Source organism: Pangasianodon hypophthalmus, chromosome 6, assembly GCF_027358585.1.
Source record: "Pangasianodon hypophthalmus isolate fPanHyp1 chromosome 6, fPanHyp1.pri, whole genome shotgun sequence".
Taxonomy (NCBI): domain Eukaryota; kingdom Metazoa; phylum Chordata; class Actinopteri; order Siluriformes; family Pangasiidae; genus Pangasianodon; species Pangasianodon hypophthalmus.
Genome location: NC_069715.1, coordinates 28,126,092 through 28,149,500, shown reverse-complemented (window position 1 = coordinate 28,149,500; position 23,409 = coordinate 28,126,092). Strand labels below are relative to the sequence as shown.

The 23,409-nt window shown below is 38.3% G+C and overlaps 1 protein-coding gene across 3 annotated transcripts in view; it reads right to left on the bottom strand.

The window, feature by feature from the left end:
• LOC113526465 (RNA-binding Raly-like protein) overlaps window positions 1–23,409 on the bottom strand; it is a 73,684-nt gene that overhangs the window by 14,379 nt on the left and 35,896 nt on the right. For 2 of the 3 annotated variants that reach the window (XM_026913512.3, XM_026913513.3), the window contains exon 3: window positions 9,111–9,161. In XM_026913512.3, coding sequence (XP_026769313.1) covers window positions 9,111–9,161 — 51 coding nt within the window. Of the gene's footprint in view, window positions 1–8,892; window positions 9,063–9,110; window positions 9,162–23,409 lie in introns of those variants that run through there. The other variant, XM_053235061.1, reaches the window with a different exon arrangement.

Genomic DNA, 23,409 nt, shown 5'->3' with positions numbered 1-23,409 from the left:
TAAATGCTAGTCAGCTAGTTAAAATGTTAAAATCTGCACTGTTAGCCACGTACCTACCACAAGCTAATCTGACAGCACTTCTCAGAGAAGTCATATTCATACATTTTCACAATTTTACTGCCAACACTAGCCAGCTATCACTGACAGGATTTCTGCTAATAATATAAATGTCTATAATCTTCACTGCTAATGCTAGCTTTATGACTAAAATGAGCTAACTTAGCCAGATTGCAAAAGCTAACCTCACAGGATTTCTGGCTTGATGAACATGATTGGATTTTGAGTCATACTGTTTATAATTTTTACTGCTTCTATTTGCCAAATAGCTAAAATAAGCTATGTGACAGGATTATGAAAGGACTTTTATGCTACATTCATAAAAGCCAACTAATAAAGCTAACCTGACAGGATTTTATGCCATAGTCATAAATGTTACTTATTTGTTACACCTAAAGCTAACCAACTGAGCTGACCTGACATTATTTCTGAGAGACTCTTTATGCCATAATCATAATGTTCATAATTTTTCACTGCTACTTCTAGTAAACTAACAAGTAAGCTAACCTGATAAGATTTGTGAAAGGATTTTATGCCATATTCATAAAAGTTCAATATTTTTTCCTGCTATCACTAGTCATCTAACTTATAAGCCAACCTTTCAGGATTTCTGAGAGAATTTTTATGCTGTATTCATAAAGGTTCATTAATTATCCTGCTAACACTAGCATAATAATAAGCTAACTTAATAAGCTAACCTAATACTAAGCTAATGTGAGATTTCTGAGCGAGTTTTTATGACTTCTTCATTATTTCTAACAAATTACTTAATAAGATAACCTAACAGTATTTCTGAAAGATGTTTATTCACTGCTAAGGCATACTAGGTAAGTAACATGAGCAAATTTGGTTTCATAAAGGTTTTTTTTTTAAGGAAAAAAAGAACTAATAAAACTGTGCCATCTCTGAAATATTTAAAATATCCCTCGTTGCCTTTTATGCTCCTGTCCTAAATAAAGGAATTTCCCATGCAGTAACTTTCATTTTTCTTTTAATTAATCATTAATGCATTCATTTTGCATCTGCATAAGGTTCCATGTGAGCGCACTATCACTGCGTTTCAGCACCAGTCTCAGAGTGTTTGCATTTCAGCAAGAGTTTATGAGTGCATTTCTATTTGTGCGTGGGTGTGTGTGTGTGTGTTTGTGTGTGTGTGTGCAGTTCACCAGCATGGGAGTGTTTGCATTTCAAAACAGGCGTAAAGCGAGCCAGCCAGGTGGAGAAGGGATTCCTGACACGGATAAGAACCAGGAGGATATTACAGCGCAGGATGCTAGAATCCTCCAAAACTACAGGAACTTCACTTCTTCTATATGGCTGCTCTATAGCAATAGTCCTCTATTGTACTCCAGTTTTAAAACTCTTCTCTTTCCTCCACCAGCCTGCTCTCTGATCTTTTTTGTTTCTCTCTCGAGGCACTTTTTCTTCCTTATGAACAGTGGTAAGAAGGTTTTATCTCCTACAAAATCAAATTGCTGCTGTCAAAGCCTATCAAAAGCTCTGTGGCAAAGACGATGACGGGAGATTTTAGGAGCTTGTGTTACATTGGATACTGATACCAGCCATTATATCAGAGATACAAAGAGAGAGTGGAAAAAAAATTAAAAAGTTTTTAGGGGAGAGTTTTTATTCTTGGGGTCTTGCTAGGTTATCACTAGCCTGCTTTTTTGTATCATAACATGTAGTAAATATACATAAAGCCCTAGAAAGCTAATGATGTACTTACTCTCTCTCTCTCTCTCTCTCTCTCTCTCTCTCTCTCCATGCTGTGAAAAAAAGTGTAATGCCCATTTTATTTTGTAACACCTCATTTAAGTGTTAGGTTACCAGAAGAGGCACTCAGGAGTTGTGTAGGAAAGTGTGTGTGACTGAATTATATATATATATGTATTTATAAAAATAAATACATAAATACATAAAAATCACTTTTGTATAGTGACATAATCTAAGGCTAATAATTGTTTTAACAAGGACAAATGCCTTGTTAAATGTTTTCCACCACAGGAAAGTTGTTTTGCAGATGTTCCACATCATTAATTGCAACTATAAATGGATAAAAACTATGATGTGTCATACTTTTGAATATTATTTTTTTATATAAATAAAATTTTAATCATTGACAAACTACTGTGGTATAATAAGCACTTCAACATGTGTTGATTATTTTCCTATAACATTATGCCCCCATGTCTTTTATTCTATACATACAATGGCCATTTACAATGTTCGTTTGTTTTGCATACTCATAAGTGGATAATATAAAATAAAATAATTGTTATTTTTATTTTATAGGTTTTATAATTTTACATTGTCCTTTTCACAGGAAGGTAAAGCTAAGCAGATTGTCAGTGAAATTAAATACTTTTCCTTTCAACAGTAAAAATAGGCACTATATATAGTTTCAGGACAAGCATCAGGACAGTGAGAAGAGATTTTTCCTCTGCAGGTGTAAGATGATGAGGTGCGAATGGAGCCTCTTGCTCTGCTGCATTCATTATTAGCACAATGAAGGCAATAGTCCAGAGCAAATATTGGCTTATTTATACTCACTGGTTACATTCCTACATGCTTACATATTTATGAGGAGCATACTGATTTATTTATTATCTACACTTTAAGGAAATAATGTGTACCTTCCAGCCAGTCAGAAATGTGTATTTTTTTTTTGTAGCCATAGTAAAAATTAAGAAATACTTTTCTCTGCAGAGAGCAAACATGATCATTGATTGTGTCTATTATAAAGAAAAAGAGCTTCAAAAATTAGTAAAAATGAATGTGAGTATATGGGGGACTTATTTTTGGAGAGTCTGGGCTTCAAGAATGGAGAGCTTCATCAACTGCACAGTGTCGGCTCTAACGTGTCAGAGGGTCGCAGAAAAATTTTTATTAATAATAATGATGGACTCAGAATTCATGCAGAAATAATAAAACAGCAGGCGGACGCCTCTGAATAAAACACATGCCATATTGCATATGTAAACGATATATAAATATTTTTAAAAAGATGTATCTTTCTACATCTTTCTTCAGTTGCATGCAGGACATTTAAACACACTTGTCTCAGATTCCCCACCTGTACCTTTCTTAATTACTGGCCCTCCGGGTGGTGAGGCACTTTACTGGCCATTTACTTTTAATTACGTCTGTTAGAAAGCTGTTCATTATCTTTAGGAGCGTGGATTAAAGCTGTAGTGCCTAGGCCCGATTGTATCAGACTGTTGAGTGACAGGTGAAACAGTCTGCTGATTGCGAGTATATCAAGGAGACAGGATTAAGATGTGAGAAAGCCTTTAAGCTCCTAATCCATGACTGAGCAGATAAGACAGAGTAAACAATTACACAATTCCTGCTTTGGCAGCTCACTGAGAGCGTTCATTTGCAAATCGAACAGTGTTTATTTAGTTGTCCGGTGTCAACCTTCAGAGCCTTTACACTACTGTCATTTACGGAATTAACCCTGTCCTCTGAGGTTTCTGTCTTCAGTTTTTATCAGTGGTGGAGTTGCAAAATGTTTTAAAGAGTGGCATTGGATTAAAGTGAGCAGAGCTCAGAGCAGTCTGAAGCCCTGTTTGGACTGGATTAGTTGGGCAATGTAATTATTACTGATGTATCTCTGGGATTTTTGTCCCACCTGAATCCATCATGTCAGTGTTTTTTATGCACTGAGCGTTCCTTCGTCTTGAGAGATTACACCGTATTTTGCCTTCTATAAAATAAGCAGTGGAAATAACACCAGGTAATAAATATCCCGTCCAAATTGACATGTTGATAAAGATTCCATTATATCCTGTGTGCAAAAGAGGCTTCTAGCTTTTTCTTCAGTAGAAAGACACTCCAGGAAGCGCTCGCTCTTTTCTATCATCTCCCACCAAAATTACCCAGCACCAAGTATTGCCCATGAATAAAAAAAAAAGAACAACGAAAGATAGATGGCGTTTAAAAGGACGTATTGGAGAAGCGATGCTTCTGAGGGTTTCAGAGTTCCTAGCGCAGATGAAACCTCCATACATAAATTATGGTCATGTGACCTCCTAATGATCAAGCACAACATCAAATTTCCCAGCATGGAAAAAAATTTTTGAGAGAGAGAGCAAGAGAGAGAGAAAGCGAGAAGGATGCTAGTAAGGAAACGACTGCTGCGGATGTTCCTCATGGTTAAACCTTAACTTTAAACAGTTACAATGTGCAATTTGTTCTTTGTTAACAAAATAAACATTGTAATTTTTGGTAAGTTTCTGTGGTTTACGCAGAATAACACCAGACTATACAGTTACATGAAAATAATACACTCTGCTGCACACTGTGCCACATCACGACATCACTGTGGCAATGCACAGACTGACTCACAGCCCATAGTAGTAGTAGTGTAGTAACAGTTTCAGTGTAACAAACTATTGCTAGAATTGAAATTTTATGCAGTGAACACAGACAACTGGAGTGACACAAACAAGGAAATATCCCCGTACTGTTATACTAAATATCAACACTCTTGGAAATTAGCTTGTCCAATCAAATTAATGGACCGGAACTAACTGCTGTATAATAGATTATAAAATATACTACAATTTTTTCTTTTTTTTACTGCAAAGTCCTCATAGTTTATAGATTTCGCTTTTCCATTTCAGAAAGATGAAACTACAGCACAGTTATAAGATTATTGATGCAGCACAGAGCAGTGAAACCCTGGCAAACGCTTTGGAAGGAGTCTCCAGTGTCAGCATTTTGTAAGTTTTCTGTCACTGGAAAGTGTTTAAGACAAGAGGACTTTGCACTTTCATGACTAACATGACAGTCTGTGGTTTTTTTTGTCTGATTAACTTAAAGAGAGAGAGAGAAAGAAAGAGAGACTGGTGAGGGAACTGCTTGTTTTTGCTATAACGTAAGTGAGAACAGGAACTTGTTTTGTAGACATTCCACAATATTAAATGTATGTATGTATTTTTCCTTAATAAATTAAAGATGGCAATCTTTGCTGTGGTATAAGAGGAATAAAACCCTGCAGGACATGCTGGTATAGGTAAACAGGGTGATTACAGTAACTCCGCTTCATCACAGCACCACATCATTGATTAATTTCCTTACTTACCCAAATTTCCAATTCAGCAATACAATTTTAAAAAATCTGGTTCCTTATACATTCCACAAGGTTTTAGAGTCTGGAGTTTTTGTTCTTTTCTCAGTCAAAGAAACCGTACCGGGGGAATCACACATTAGGTTAAAAAATGCAGGTGTGTTCTTTAAAACTAAGCTTTGAAGAGACTGTAGTTAATTGGCACGAGGAAACAGCGTCCATGTTGTTTTGTGATTTCAGCGTAGGTGCAGTAAATTGCAGAGAGTGCCGCTCAAACAGCGAGTCGCGGGTTTCCCTAAAATAAAACCCAGCGTATAGTGGAGAGAGAAGAATACGGTCACACTGGGGCATAAAAATGTTCTGACACGTATCTGCAGGCCACCACAGCGGCAGCGCAGCAATATCTCTCCGACTGCATCCGACTGTGTGCTGTTTAAAGCTTAAAGTGCTTTAGCTGCTCTCTATTATAGAAAGAACAGCCAGCTTTGATGTGCAGCCGGAAAGAAAAGGGATTCTTCACTGAGACAATCACAGTGGGTTTCCTCATATATGGAGCGTTCTGAAGTTCTACCATAACCACTGTCACTTTTTAACACATGCACACACATGCACACACACGCACACACATGCACACGCACACATGTGAGAGAGAGAGAGAGAGAGAGAGAGAGAGAGAGAGAGAGGCAGTCAGGCGCTTATCGCCCATCAGTGAGTAGCAGCTGAATTAGCTCCTCACACCACACAGGCCTCTACAGTGACGGACTCGTTTTTCATGCTGTCAGCTTCCTCTCCTCCTCCTCCTCCTCCTCCTCCCTCACTCATCCTCCCTCCATCTCTCACTCTTTATCACTTTGCTTCATCCTCTCCTTTCTTTCCCTTTTTTTTTCATAATTTCTTATTTCTTTGTTTATTTCTTTCTCTTTCATTTCTACTCATATCTTTCTTTCTTTCTTTTTCTTTCTTTCTTTCTTTCTTTCTTCTTTTTTTTCTACCTTTATTTTTCTTTCTTGCGGTCTGTCTTTCTTTCGTACACACACACACACACACACACTAGACTGCCTTCTATCACAAAATGTTATCAGCTATGATCATGCCTCATTACATTACCATTATGAGAAAAAAATGGTCTAATGACTATTGAAGCTCTGATTCACACACACACACACACACACACACACACAACCTAACAATAATTGCAAGCACATACAGTTAAACGGGTGTGTGCCTGAGAGACAATATAAAAAATACAAACAAGGCCACAGACAATTATTCATATCATATTAATCAGATAAGAGTTTATCACAGTTAGTTTATATGCTTCCTTAAATAAATACAACTATGTTCTATTTACAGTTCTATAACTCTATGATATTACAGTAAGACATAGCTTTATATTTTATATTTTAAGCAGTATTTTAGTGTAGAACCTTGCAAATATATTAGTAGCATGCAAAAGTCCTGCCATTTTTTTTTTTTTTCAAATAAGTCAGATCGAACCTTATAAACCCAAGGTTTTCTATAACACTTCCCATAGAGAGTGTTAGATTCCATTTGGCTTTCTGTCGCTGTGTTGTTGTTGTTGTAGCAGAAGTACAGTAACCCTCTGAAGGCTAATTCCGGGAGCAAAAACCTGGAATTGTGAAAAGGGCCTGTCATCTGCAACTTTTTTGCATGCCCAATTTATCCCCATGCACACGCAAACTAGCGCAAGTTATTAAGCATCGTAGTGAATCAGAGCCTCAGAGTGTCAGAGTTTCCCATAAAATCACTCATGCACTACAGGCAATTTAACATAGTTGTATTAAAAGCTACTCCTCCAGCGCTCTGTTCGTATAAAAGCTTTGTGTGTGTGTGTGTTTGTTCTGGGAAGCAGGTTTGCAGGTAATCGTGTTTGTTTGTGTGCAGGTCTGCGTTTTGCCGCGAGTCAAATCTAAATGTGCTGACTTTCCGGTTTATGAATGACCTGCGTCCCCTTCACGCTGCACGAGGGAGGTAGTTATCTCCCACAGCAATTATGTGTACAAATGAATAAAACAGAAATGCAAGCACACACACACGCATACACACACAGTGAGTGAGTGAGTGAGTGTGTGTGTGAGAGAGAGAGAGAGAGAGAGAGAGAGAAAGAAAGACAGTGAGAGTGAATGCAAAACTGCACTTGAATTGCACTTTTGCATAATTGCATAATTCGACATTCTCATAGGTCCAGAAACACACAGTGCAAACCGAAGTCATTTATCACACTGGGAATAATGTCAGCACACACAGTTCAGGTCTGCGTGTGCTCTCTCTCACACTCGGTGCATGCTTTGTCAGCAGCTCTCACGCCTCTGCCCATCTCTGTATAAGTACAAAGAGCGAAAGTTGATAAAACTTTGACTCTGCATAAGCCTCTGAATGCCAATAAGTAAAGAATAAAACGCTTATGGATGTGCCATTACAGGAAAATAATCAAAGACGGGGTGGTGTGAGGAAGCGGAGTTCCTGTTACCACCCCAAAGTTGACTATTTTCCTGACAAGAGCACATGCCCAAATGTTTTATTTCTTTTATATGATAGCTATTTGCCAACAATTATAATTTTTTATTTATTAATGAGCAACATATTGCACTTTTTAATAATTTCTGCATCCACCCTTTTTATCACATATATTATAGCAGTTATAAACAGTCGTTCCCTCACCAGCCTCTCTTTATCTCTCTCTAGAAGCTAACAAGACAAAAAATGCAACTTGTCAAATTAGAGAGAATCTGTAAAGCATAAACTCATCTGTCCTGAAGGCTTTCCCATAGTGGAAAGTGATTTTTAACAAAATTAAATGATGTCCTAGGTATTAACGGGCTAAGCATGCGTTAAAGAGCCCGAAGAAGGTAATTATTTTCTCTACAACCAAGTAGATGGTAACTAAAAAAATTTCAACTTAATTTAAGTTAAGTTAAATATAAATCAGGCTCAAGCTAGAGCATACAAGGAATACATGGACATAATAAGCTGGTATGTAAGAACAAACACATAAATTGCTCTGTAATACAACAATAATGCTGCAGAATTTGACCATGTAGATTTTCTTAATGTTACAGATGCCACAGTGGACTGAAAAAAAGGAACACAGTTTTTATTGCAGACTTTTAATATGAAGGAGCATATACTACACTGCATTTTCTTTTCATTGAGGTCATTTTAATGACATATCAGCCATAATAATGCTGTCCATGTCATTTATTATTCTGACACGAGAGTCTTTATAATTAATATATTTATCTCTATGCTACTGAAATTAACCTGTCTTTTTTTTTTTATTGTCAGATCTATGGTTGACTATTCCATTATTTTTCTGGGGCTTTTTACCCCTCACACAGTCCCAGGTACATGATGAGCTACTGACTTATTTACTTATACAATGAGCCTCATGTATCTGTTTTAGTAAAGTTGTGGGTAAATGTCGTCACAGGCCACAACTGAGAGAAAAATTCCTGACAGATTTGTAAAATTGCTGTACATGGCAACAAGCGCCATGTGCTTATGTTTTGGTTTCTGTTATGGCCCCGTCTCTGCCCTACACCATGCCACTGCTCTGTTCTCTGATTGTATTCACCTGTTTCGTGTTATCCCTTGATTAGTTTGTCTACTTATACCGTTTTGTTTCTACATGCTGTTGCAAAGTCTTGTTAAAGGTTTTGTATGTTACTAAGCTGTAGTTTCTTGTATTCTAATTCATGTGCCTGTGTATTAGTTTATATAGAGATAACCCTCTCTACCTGTACCTTGTTATACGTGTAATACAGAGCACATTGATTTTACGCTCTTGCATCCTGCCGCCCAGTGCCGTACGTTACAGGTGTACCGAGGCAGTCCTGAGGTCTGTAAGTGCTCAGATACAAAAGCAGAGACAGAGAGATATATAGGTTCAGATGGTTTCCAGCTCTTCCTCACTGACACATGCCACTCGGAGTGAAAAAGTGCATCGTGGGGCTGTTAGTACCTGTCATACAGTTCCTCCTGGTAGCAGTCGTAGTCCAGCTCGTACTCTGATCTGCAATGAGACAGCAAGAGGAAGAGCTTGAGTGAAAGGCACAAAGAAGCTGTCATTTAAGCTGACACACACTCACACATGCACACACACACATATACGACAGCCCTTACTCTGTCCATTCTTACACCTGACACTGATGGCTCAGTGCTCGTGTGTGACCTTGTTGTCATGTGTCAAGAGTCAGAGGCTTAACACAGGGTTGGACATTTAAGATTAGTGCAGGTGTGTAAGTGAATTCAGACGAACACATTTTCTTTGGATTGACATGAATTTTTTTCTCAGGACGAATCTTTCTATCCTAAGTCAAAATGCCCAGTCCAGAATTATTGTACACAATTGTAATATGTGTACAATATATGAACTATTGTAAGCATCTGTGAGCTCATGTACGAGGAAGAGGAAGAGGAAGAGGAAGGAGAGCGTTTTCCTCCTAGTGTGTTATGTTGCACTGTGACGCAGCATGAACAGCAGTTTGAAAAGTTGCAGTTACTTAGCTTGCTTCATGTGTCTTGGAGGAAGTATATTAGCCTTCACTCTCCTCACTCAGTAGCTGTTGTGTGATAGGGGAGAGCTGGCTGGCAGGTGGGAATTGGCCAAGACCAAATTAGGGGAAAAATGCTGAAAAAATAAAAAAACATTTTTGCCAGGATTAATTTTTTTTTTTAACTGATTGAATGGAAAATTTTTGCACATCACTTTCATCACTCTAGGGTTCCTGGTTCGAACCTGTCTGTGTACTGTCTGTGTGGGGTTTCACTTGTTCTCCCTGTCTCGCTGTGTTTCCTCTAGGTTATCCAGTTTCCTCCATCCTCCCGAAAACATACTGAGAGGTGGACTGGCTAACAAATTCACCCCTAGGGGTGAATGTGTATTCCCACTCCATGCCCACTGTTCCCGGGATAGGCTCCGGGTCCACCGTGACCCTGACAATGATCGAGCAATTACTCAAGAATAAACTCATAATTACACACATTTTATTTATGAGAAAAGTTTATGTGATGACATTCTTCTTGACATTCATCTTACGTGATGACACAGATACAGTATATTTAGCTGTGTGTGGAGAAAAAGGGAGAGTAGAAGAAAATATTGATAATTGTATTGATAATTGACATTTTTGTACACTTTTTTTCTGACCATTCTTTTATATGGTCAGCTCATGAGGACACATGCTGTTTGTAGACTGAAGCTAGCTGAAAATAGCTATTTGTTTTTGACGCTACTCTGATAGTTGAAAATCCCCATTAATTGTCTCCTGCTATGTGCTGATAAAATTAGCACCTGATTTATGCTTTGAGTGAGTGCAGTGATGATATTGAGACCTGAGACTGTAATGACCTGTCAGTGGTACAGACGTGTGTGTGTGTGTGTGTGTGTGTTATACTATAAAATAAGAAATTGAAAAACAGTGTAGTGAGGCATGGTCACATTTCACTTTGTCGTTTGCACACATTATCATTTTTATGAGATTATTTTTTTAAATATAGCTACAGACAGTGTATATCTCATATATCACAAGTACATGACAGTTCTGGGTCATGTTTATTTCATCTGCATGGGGCGAGGAAGCAAAGTAAATGAAAATACCCACTAAGAATGTGCTTTAAGTGACACACAAACACACACACACACACACACACACACCCCACTCTGCTACTGGAAATTCTCCAAGCTTCTAATTCCTGTTGCTTTCAGTTAACAGATGTATCTGTAAACATGTCAGGCACTGTGACCAGCTGCTGTCCCACACACACATACACACACATACACACACACACACACACACAAAATCACACACACACAACCCAACAATAATTGTGAGCACATACAATTAAACAGGTGCATGCCTGAGAGACAATATAAAAAATAAAAACAAGGCCACAGACAATTCTTGATCAAAACAGTGCTTTATTACAACATAGAGGCAACGTTTCAATCCACCCCTGGATCTTCTCAGGTCTAATACGGTGCTTACCCACTCATACACATGACCTGTCAATCACCTAAACAAAGATATGACTGAGGAAAAAGTGCTTATTTCCAGAAATGTAGATGACTACTGATCATTAAGGGCTTAACCTTAAATCAAAAGATATGCCAAGATATGTGAAGAAAGTTCTCCATGTTCAGACTTGCACTTTAGTGGAGCTTAACACACTTTACTGAAACAACGTGTGCAGTTCGTGGCTCCAAGGTTGCCAGCTTTTCCTTGAGTAGAGCTCTCGGGTCAGGAGTTTCTCTACCTTCTTTAAAGGAAAAAAAAACTGCAGCCTGACAAAGCAGATCCCATTCATTGCTGTCAATTGTGATAAAATTATATAAGGAATAAAACACTTGGAGGTGTGCTGCTATAGGAAAATAATCAATAAGACGGTGGTGAGGTTAGGCACTACATGAAACGGAGTTACTGTTTCCAACCCAAAGTTAATTATTATCTTATAACTGCAGGGTTTTATTCCTCTCATACAACATCAATCTGCCAATGATTACAATTTTTATTTATTAAAGAAAGACACATCATACGTCAATCCTTCACCGGCCTCTCTTTTGTCTCTCTTGAAGGTAATACAACGATACAACTGAGCAAATGTTCAGAAAATGGCATTTTGAGATCATTTTGCTTAAAATGAATTTATCAAAGGTCAAGGGCAGCACCATATTGACAGTTGTTTTGCTAGTCACTTATAGTGATGTTTGAAGAGCTGTTTTTTTGGAAGACAAACATTCAGTCTTTAAACTGGTAATTAAAGATTTAGATCATCACTGGGACACACAACTTATTTGGCCCTACTTCCTGTGTTTAAAGAACATCCTATAGTAGTGTTCAGACATCCACTTAGTATTAGAAAATTGGTGGTCAAATCTGATTTACCTCCTATAAGACCCTGGACTTTTCTAGAAAGTGTAATCTCCATCTTCACTAGGTGTAAAAATGTTAACCAGCCCCTGTGGGTAAAGATTTAAAGCAATATTACCTGAAATTGTTATCTAGTAGAGAGGTCTTAATGGAGAAATCAACAAAGTACCAGGCCTGTTGGTGAAGAGATGTTAAGCCTTTCGCATGGCGCTGATGGATAGAAGAGTTCTGTGACTGTCAAAAACAACTGTCTTAGACCTGACGAAGAAAACATTGCATCACTTTAAAGTCACAACATTTGAGCCTGAAATTGTATTTCTCTCTCTCTCTCTCTCTCTCTCTCTCTGCTCCCTCTCTCTGATGTACAGAATATAGTAACACAGTACATTTTGTCTTCCACATTTAGAAATTATTGGGAAAAAATGTACCTGTAAAAGTAGTTTTTTTAAAATGCTGCTCTATCATAAACGCAAACAAAAATGAGGAGAAAAAGTAAGAAATTTGTTGCATTTGGCTAGTTTTCTTTTCGCCAGTTTTTTAAGTGGATAAATTCCATATTATGTTAATTTACCTCATTATTTAGACGAAACTTTCATATGTGTATTTTATTTTTTTTACATATGCTTTGTCACCAGATAATTTTCACCCCTTACGACAGAAAATTCCAGTCTGATTTATTAACTACCCAGATGGAAATCCCTCAGCCACTGTAGGACTTGATGGTAACATTAACACTAACACTATGATGGACATGCTGCATCACAGAGCAGCGTAACAGACTCAGAGGAAAGCATTATCTGCCCTCTTCCACATACATGAGCTCAATTTTGCTCCTTTTGGCTCCTGGCCATGGATCATCGGGTTTCAAACTCATGATCTCCTGATGAGAGGGTGAACGCTACGATGGACTGTTTATCAGGTTCCAGATGCTGAGGGAATTCTTGATCTAGATATTACTGTTGTTTTCTTTTTTACTGTTGTTACTGTTGTAGCCTGAACTAATGTTCATTTTCACACACACATACACATACTCTCTCTCTCTCTCTCTCTCTCTCTCTCTTTTTCTCTGTCTCCTGGCAGCAGGCTACAAATAATCACTAATAAGTGGCAGCATTTATGCTCCATACAGGCTTTGCCAAACGTGGTTTACGATTGCGCCTAAGCGCCGGGTGATTTAATGAGACGGCCCTCTGTTTTTCTGAATACATCTGCAGTCGGAGACAGCACACATCTACATTTTCCACCAGTCAATTTTGGGCAGCTCTGAATCACCACTCGCACTTCTGCTGACACTTTCATTATCCTGTTAGACTGAAAGCTCTCTCTCAACCAATCACTGTCTGTCAGTGACAAAAAAAAAAAGCGTTGTAAATCAAGACAAATAAACAACGACCTGACAGATTTCGCAATAGCACAAAGACAATTATGCCGGAAATCTACAATTTATTTGTATTTCCAGTAAGACTGTGAGTGACAGAGCCAGTTCAAGAATACATTCTCTTTGTGAGATGAGAAAGCAGCAAGCTATCGCAACATCCTGCATCCTTTCTAACTTTCTGGGTCATTTATATCGGTGTGACATCATTCAGGTCAATTTAGCCTCATTTTACCATCAGACCTGTCATCCTGAGAGCAGTCCTCATCTTTAGGAGAATCGCTGCTTCACAATTCTTTAAGTGAAAGCCTGTTATCGAAACCCTGCATACATCTGTAGAAAAGCTGATCACCTTTCTCACTGCCTGATTTTTTTTAAATCATTTTGTATTGATCAGTATGTTGGTGACGTATCGAGTGATGATTTGGGTGCGTTTTTCAATTTTTTGGCTTTGACAGGAACAGCACAGCCATTCCGATTATCTCATTGCCATTATAGAAGCCCTATTAAGAAACCAGTTACTTAGTAAAATGTCTTATTAAGAGAGATTTAGGCAATATATAATACTTAACATTACTATTCCTGTGAAAAATATCATGACAATGCAAAAAGACCTTGAAAGAATACACCAGGGTTTATCAATTTCTATTCAGTAAGACTTTTCAGTAAGAAGCAAAAAGCTGTGCACGTGTGTGTGTGTGTGTGTGTGTGTGTTTGGTCCAGGACAGTGTGAAAGTGCTGCTATCTAACCATCACAGGGCCATTTCAGCTGAGGGAGGACACCTGTGATTTTCTCCTGTTTTCTTGCTCTATAAGTGCTATTAAAAATGATAGGGTCTTCAGAAGCTGTAAATTGGAATAGTTCCACTCAAGAAAGAGGTGCCAGGAGCACTCAGCTTCACCTTCAGACACACACACACACACACACACACAAACACTGCGGTGTGCAAATGCTAAAAGCTTATCAGAAACACTCAGAGCTGGACGTGTGGTCGTGAGATTTTTAGTATAGCTGTGGTGTGTGTGTGTGTGTCTGTCTGTCTGTCTGTATTACTGTGTAAGGCATTATATGAAAGTCCATCCCAAGTGGACAGCAGAGACAGAAAGATGTTCACGTCTGATGGTTTCACGTGTCTTGAATTCATCTCCAGTGGCCACTTGTGAGTGGATTTTGTGACGAGACTTAATAACGAAGCTGACCTTGTGGTCCTTCATTTAGTTAGCAATCTAGCAGTAGCAATTTAGTTAGCAATCTACATAGTAACTCGCAACATTTACTCTGTTACACTCAATTTTTGGAATAAATTGTACTTGTAAGTGTTTGTTTAATGTTTTTTCTTAAGTGTATGCCTCCAAAATTGTGTTAATTTGAATCCTTATTGAGATGGAAACTTTTAATTGTTTGGTTTTTTTTTTTATTATCGTCGCTAGAACATTTTTGTCTCCTCACATGACAGAAAGGAGGAAATCCTTTAATCTGTTAGACAAATTATTAGCTGATACGTAAAGTGTTTTCACTTGCTAAGATATTGTTTTTTGCAGAGAGACAGGAAAACCATCGAGGGCTGGCAATAATAGAGGTGTCTATAAAAACTCTACGGAAGGTGCAGTTGACGAGTTGATAATCTGAAGACACACAGAGAAAATAAATACCTTAAAACCTGTGTTACTGCTATTGGGCATTGTACATTGGTGTGTTTATCTGTCTATCCAGCATACTTTAATCCCCTTACAGTCTACAAACACACACACACAGCCACATGCCTACATAATGGGACAAAAATGATTTATAACCAGCCGTATCTAATGGATTGCCCTCCTGCATGGGAAATTATAAAAAGAAATTAATTAGCCTTTAGCAACCCTGCTGTCGCTTTCTGTCTCACACACGTCCCATCATGGGGGCCCTGAGAGGGGGCTGGAGGGGTGGATGGAGGGATGAGAGAGATGAGATAGGTGAAGGATTGTGGCTCTTTCAGTCTCTGACATGATGCTAGAGGTAATTAAGGTGTAAATAGGCTGCTCTGGTCATGCCACTCTTATTATGTGACTATGACATTAGTCAGCTGTTATAACAGAATAATGTACAGTAAATCAGTCTGAAAGGTGTTACAGTACAAGCTTGTGTGAACAGAAATCCTTTCTTAAATGTTATTTAAATGTCTCCTTACAGAAAACTTCACCATATCAAGGATTACAATTTTTATAGTAAGTTGTTACTGTAAAAATAATCAAATATTGGCATGAGTGCAACAATATAAACCTGTAAATATCTACTGTCAGACCTGCTGTTATAGGAGATTAAGCAACACCTTCTGAGCAGTCAGAAGCGAGAATTCAGCAGCACTGTGGTACGAGAAATTACAAATTTTATGAAGATTTATTTAGTTGATATTTAGCTTTATAAACAGAGCCTTTGCACTATAACACTTGCATCTAGTCAGCTCTAATGTACAGCCCTGTCAATAGCACACACACACACACACACACACACACACACACTTATTCATTCCATCTGCTGTCTGAAAGCTTCAACTTTCAACTATTCCACTTCTGTTTTCTCTCCCGCCTTTTGTCTCTTTCTTTCCTTCGTGTCTGTCGTTTTTCCCGCCCCTCATTCCTGCTCCTTTCTCGCCATCTCGTACTCTTTGATTTTCACTGTGTTGGTCCAGTGTGGCTGTACAGAGGAGCTATTAGTACTGCCATTACAGTAACAATGTTTTTCTACTGCACAGTCAAGAAATAAAATCCAGACCGGACATGAACCAAGCGAACTTGAAAACCTGGAATAGTCGTGACAGTAATGACAGAAAAAGTGAAAATCTTAGATTAACATGGTTCATTGGTCTGATCAATAGATTGGTTAAGTAGACAAATAAATAATGAAAAGAATCAGCAATTAATGGGTTTTTACTTGCCAATATCAAAAAGAATAAATAAATAAACAAACAAATAAAATGACTCTTAATCATTTTCATTTTCAACCAATGTTGACAAATATGTAACAACATAGTAATACACACACACACACACGCATATATATATATATATATATGAATGTATGTATGTATATATGGATGTTATCAACATACTAAAATAGGATCTCAATGACTTGGACCTGCTGTTGTAGCCCATCCACTTCAACTTTCAATGTGTTGTGTGTTCTGAGATGCTTTTCTGCTTACCATGGTGGTAAAGAGTGGTAATTTGAGTATAGCCTTCCAGCTCAAAGCAGTCTGTCTATTCTTCCCTGACGCTCTCTCATCAACAAGCCATTTTCGCATGCAGAACTGTGGCTCTCTGGATGGTTTGTGTTTTTTGCACCATTCTGTGACTGTTGTGTGAAAAATCCAAGGAAATCAAACTAGCCTATCCATGTCACGGTCAAAGCCACTGGGATCAAATTTCTGTCTCCATCCTGATGTTCTTTTGAACATTAATTGAATCTCTAGACTTACAGTACAGTATCTGCAAGATTTAGGGCATTCCGTTGCTGCCGCAGGATTGGCTGGTTAGATAATTGCATAAATGTGGACGTGTTCCTAATAAGTAGATGGTGAATATATAAAGTACATATGTCTTGACTAAAAACACATGTAAAGCACACACACATATACAAACGTCTTGTTCACTCAGAGCGTTTGTGTTCTGTACAGCACTCTTTCTAGGAGTGTTTTCAGGGATACACTGATTTATCCTCAGATAATGTTCACACTCTGTCGTACGCGCAGTAATAAATCAGTGTGCTACAGTGTGCCTAATAGCCTGGAAACTTGATTTCCTGCCACTTCAGCTGTTCTCCAATCCAACTTGGTGAGATTAGTGCACGTACACACACCCACCCACACACACACCCACCCACACACACACACACACGGGTGACTGACCTTGCATTCGCAAATCAGCCAAGATATTTGGCACATAAACTTTATCAAGACAATTTACAATACAAATACTGCCACGGCCAGTTTCTATTTCACTCCCTTTTCCATGCATGTGTGTGTGTGTGTGTGTGTGTGTCTGAGAGAGAGAGAGAGAGAGAGAGAGAGAGAGATAGAAAGAAACCTGTGAGTGTACAGGAACCAGTGAAGTGTGGGTGCTCACTTTGCGCTGCTGCTCACTCTACACTTTTTCGTCTCAAATGTAACTGAGCATTTCCTGCTGGCGTGCAGGAAATTTTTGCTTATTGCTCCCTTAACATGGTCACCCTCGCTCTCAGCATCAATCCACCTGTCTCAGTGCCAGCCTGCGTGCAGAGTCGAGCCGAGCCGACGCGGGAGGTTAAACTCAGATTTTACAATGCTATCAGTGAAAAGTGCTGAGAGTTTCTGAACAGCTAAATGCCTGCCTTAGGCTAAGCTGCAATCATGCCATGCCTCTCCCTGAGGATTTAACACTCACTTAATGGCTGCGAGAATCACTGCAGTTTGTAGGCCACCTCGCAAAGCGGTAGAAAAATCAATGATTACATGGACTATTGGTGTTTTTTAAATAGAATTTGTACTTTACTTTTTAACAGGCAGAGTTTTAAAAGAGATAATTCAGCTTTTTTCAACCTACTGCAGTGTTTGTGTGATTACCATTGCACAAAATGAAAACACATATACGAGCTTCTCCTCTAAAAGCGATTGTGATTTTAATTTCTCGCTTCGGGAGATCTGTAATTCTTACGCCCAAATGTTACACAAAGTGAAGTCTTTTTTTTTTTTTTTTCCCAAAAATCTTCATGGATGCTTGGAATTCAATTCAACTTAATGGAAGAAATCATAACCTTGCCCCAGTTAAGATGTCAACACTGTTAATGTGTCACTTTTAGTCAAATATATCTATGTGTAGCTGAGATTTTTAACTTTAACTCTACATTCACACTAGCAGCATTTTAATTAAGAAATATTTTTATTCTTTGCAAATTAGGTATGATGCTGTAAAGCGACAAATCCAAACAATTGGCTAGAATGATTCTTCTGACCAATCCTATAGTGCAATTAGTTCTCATTTAAGTGGTCGCTTCACACCTACATGGGTTTAGGTGTACATGAACGGTTAATTTGGACTCTACTGTTGAAATGAATTTAAAATATTGTTAATCTTGTGCATGTGTATGTAAATGTTGGTTATAGCCAGTATTTAGTCATCTGTGATTGTAAAATGCCCATATATGGGAGTGACAGTCATGTGTCCACAAACTTTTGGCCTTATAATGTATATTATTCCATAGCACGTGAGTATGATCATTAGTTATTTTAGGATTGTCTAATTTCGCTTTCTTAGACTGCCAGGCATGGGATTTGAACTCATAATCTTTCAACTATAAAGCAAATACTTTGCTACAGATACAGTGGATAGAGATTAGTCTGAAAAGTTCTGGAGTATTCCTTTAATCAGCTGCATGAGATTTGAACGTATGACCTCTTGACAATCACACCACTTGGGAGCCCTCCTTTAAACTTTCACTTAAATCTACAACTCCTAAAGAGTTTCAGTTTGTCTCTGTTGGGAAACCCATTGTAGTAAGCTATGAGCGCTTTAGCAACTTTTCTTTTCTAAGAGTATACTGAAATGTTCCTTCTTGGGTTTTATTTTGTTTCTCACGAATTAGTGCTAACAGATAAAGGAAATTTAATGGAATGTCACAGTGCCAGTGTGAGAGTGTGAGAGTGAGAATATTGGATGGATGTGTTTGAGGCTTGGGCAGCGATCCAGACTGGAGCTGCTCTATCCAGACACAGACACTAATAGACTCTGGCTGGATTGTTAGGGCGGGCGAAACCATTTCTCACTGATTAATCTCTTCATTATAGATGGCGGCTGAAGTGCACACAGCTGCCCACCGGGATGCTGAGGCTGCTGGGGGGGACTCTGGACTTTCACCCATCTGGAGAGCACCAGAGAAATTATGCATGTGCCAATATTAAATTTTCATATCACATTAACAGAAGAACCTTTTATCATGATTTACAAATATTTGTAAAAATGACTGCAAATTTACCTGTGGATGTTTCTTTATACAACATTTAAACTACGAAGGAAACCTCAACATGTCATATACAGTATAATTCATCACCTTCTAAAATGCTGTACATGACATTTGGTTACTGGAAACAACTTGTTACCTTCTTGCTTGCTATCTCTTCTTGGCACAGCTCAACACTGCACCCCAAAACTGAACGACGGTATTTGTTTGGTGTCCATAATGAACATCAACAAAGGCTCTATGACAAGCTGCACTTTTGTCTCTCTTAACTTCAAGAGAAGGAATAAATAGAAGCTGGTGAAGGTATGACTGTTTATAGCTGCTATAACTTGCTTCACAGATGTTCCACATCATTGTCGTTCTTTAACAAATAAAACACTGTTAGCATTGGCAAATAGCTGTGGTATAAGGGGAATAAAACACTATTAGAGGAAAATAATCAACTTCTGGGTGGTAACTATGACTGTGGCTTCACGTCGGACAGAATTACACCACCCTGTTGCTGATTATTTTCTTAGAATAGCACTGAACATTGTTTTTTTTTTTCTTATGTAGAGACAAATTCATTTTATCCGTACAAATTAAAGTAGCTGTAAGCCATGTTAGTCATTCTTGCTAACTTTAAGCTGCACTGCTTATGATTAACAGGGTTATGCCTACAGAATTCTGAGTTTTCAACAAAAGAATTAAATGATTTGTATACTTATTTTTGAACAAAAGGTTTTTCATTAAAATTGCTGAGTCACTCGGAAAGGGCACATCACTAATTAGCGATAGCATAGCACAGACTCAATGTGTGCCTACTAATCTTATATTGAGGGACAAAACCCTGCTATAATGTGCTACTGCCTGCCAGGCTGGATTACAACCAGCTGCATAATTGGCTGTTCACACACATGTACTAACATATTGCAGGTGTGAGCAGACAATGTACACACACACACACGCACACAGACTGACACTTTAACACACACACAAAGACCACTTTCTCTCACACACATTTGTTTCTTTCATGCCTCATGCCGCATCTGTCTGTACAGAGGCTCTTTATCCCAGTGTTTCTGATTTAGATCGTACATCTACACTGTACTGCACTTCCTCTGATATCAGCCTCTCAGATCTCTCTTTCCCGTTTTCCGTTATCTCCTCAGTGCCATACATCAAACAGCGCAGAGACACTATGCTAATGATGTCAGTGACCGAGAACCTTCCGGCAAAATAGTGAATCACACAAATGAAAAGGAAGGAGAATGGGGAAGAGATCAGGAAATGAAACATAGGCACAAATCCAATTCAGCAAAAATCACTGTCGATCTGCAGGAAACTCAAGAACTCGGCTCAAGATTAAACCCTCGGCCTCGGTGTCAGTGAGTCTGATGAGAAAAATCAGACAAGTAGACCTTTGGGACAAAAAATAATACAATTTATTATACTGTTAACATATTAATGGCGTTATTTTGATGGCGTTTGATCACTTGAATCATGCCTGTCTTCCAATTTAGGCTACTAGAATGGTGGACACTACAGAAGTTCGGTAATCAGATCTCATGAGAAATGTACAAATTCAAATAAAGAAGTATCATTATTATTATTTGCCTTAATAGCTAGATTCTATTCAATTTCATACAAATAAAGTCAAAGAATGAGCGCTAGCACTGCCCCAACCCAAACTTTAACCATAATTACTGTACCTTAGGGTTACAGCACATACAGTAATATAGGTGAAAGTAAAATGAGTTCACATAATCATAAAAATATCAAAGTGTTTACCAAGCAAAGCAGAGGAATGTTAAAAAACATTCTTAGTACTGTGGCTACATGTAATGACTGAGGCTAAAGGCTAACAACGCAACACAAACAGGGTTTTGTGTTCACCATGTTTAGAAAAAGAGTTCATATGAATATCTCACTCTGTTGGTATTCACTACATCAAAAGAAGAAAGTTTCTCATAGCGCCGAGTCACAGAGTGATGCAATGTTGCAGTGATGCTTCTCAAAATGGTGGAAACTACTGAAGTTTGCTTTGCAATCAATGCTAAGTACCGCTGCAGTGTAATTTGTGTTTGATAGTCTTGATGGGTTTGTCTTATTTCTGTTGCTATTTTGGCTGCAAATTAACAACAGCAGGCTAGCTAGAAAAATGGGTAACGTCAGTTGTCAGTTAGCTAATACTCAGTGTCCATGTTGCCTTCTCACAGATTTAGACACTCGAACAGATCTTCCCATATCAAAAGCACAAAAATCATGACCTTCAATGCACCACAAAGTTAAATTTACTAAATTATGCAAAGAACAATGCGGCAAATGTAAAAGTCTTGTTTTAGGAACTAAACAGAAGGGAAAAATAGAGAAATCATTATTATTTATTTTAATTATTTGACATCCATAATATTCATGTAAAGTTAGGAAAATGATTTTTCAGTAATGTTTGCGTAAAAAAAATGACTAAAAGGAGGAAATATAATAACGCACTATACCTATATATGTGGACCCATGATATGTAAGTATCACCTCTTACATGTATCTCAAAACAGATAAAAGTTGGTCTCAGTTCAAAATGATCTATTATTCATAAATAATATTGGGATAAATGATGTATTCGGAGTTTGAACTCTACTGTATAACCCAACTTTAAAGAAAGTGCTGTAAGTGTTTTTTTGTTTTTTTTTCTGTGACACGGCACAGCGAAACCTACAAGAGCAATGTCTTGTTTGGAGATGTGTGTGTATGTGTGTGTGAGCCTGTAGATAATATGCCATGATGAATTTAAATCACTTCATTATGGCGCAGGTCAGAGAAACGTATCAGTGAGAGAAGAGCGTTGGAGCTTTATAGCCACTAAAAGGCTTTTGCGAAGACAAAGGAGTCCATCGATATGCGGCGGCCAGCTTGTGTCCTATTGATCTGTGTCGTTACACAAAGGGGAGCGCCTCATTGATTAATGTCCTCGACCGCACTAAAGCCATTACACGCTCAACCACTCTAAGTACCCACATACACACACCGCCTAATTATCGCTCACACTCATGCACATGCACAAAGGAACACAGGTTGTGCTCTGATCCATGAAGGGACGGAAAACCATCGGGCTGAGAGCGTCCATGTTCCTACAAACGGAGGGGATGAAACCTCAGTGTGAATGTACACCAACACTGTCAGAAGGAATTTCACTGTTATGATAGTATTAATACTCTATACCCTGTACTACAAAGCAATGTGTTACTTAAAGAACTGCAGGATGTTAGCTCAGGGATAAATCAGAATGCCTTAGATTACTGTCTGAAATTTTTAAGGATACAAGGATTAAACACGCTTGTTTAACAGGGCCGATTTTCACTTACTGGCTCTTTCATTTTTATTATATTATTCTATTTTATGCTGTATTGAATTCTCCATTCTGGTTGGTCAGAAGGTGTTGAACATACGATAATTAAGCATGTTTCTAGGACCAATTTGAAGCTTGACCTTTTCTTGTTCTATTGGCAATAATTTTGCTTCTTTCTAGAGTTAATTACTTAAACCAGGTACTGGGGTTGCACAAGCCTGGAGAAAATGGGGAGGGTTGCATCAGGAAGGGCATCCAGCATAAAACCTGTGCCAAATGAAATATGCGGATCATAAACCGGATTTCCATAATGGATCGATCGAGGCCCAGGTTACTGACGACCGCCACCGGTACTATTGGCCAGCAGTGTACCGGTGGAAACTCTGCCACTATGGGGTGAAGGAGGAGAAGGAGAGGAGGAAGGCACTTCCAGAGACAGTGGGAAAGCAGGAAGGGTGAGCATGTAGAGGTGAGAGTCGGAACTTTGAATCTTGGCACTATGACTGGTAAAGGGAGAGAGCTGGCTGATATGATGGAGCGGAGAAAGGTAAACATACTGTGTGTATAAGAGACTGCTATTTCTAGAGTTAATTACTTAAAATGATCAACTTAATTTGATAAACCTATATTTCTTTTGTCATATTTCCTACTGAGAAACATTAGAAAACTCGGCTATAATCAATATAAAGTGCATACTCGAAAAAAAAATACACATTA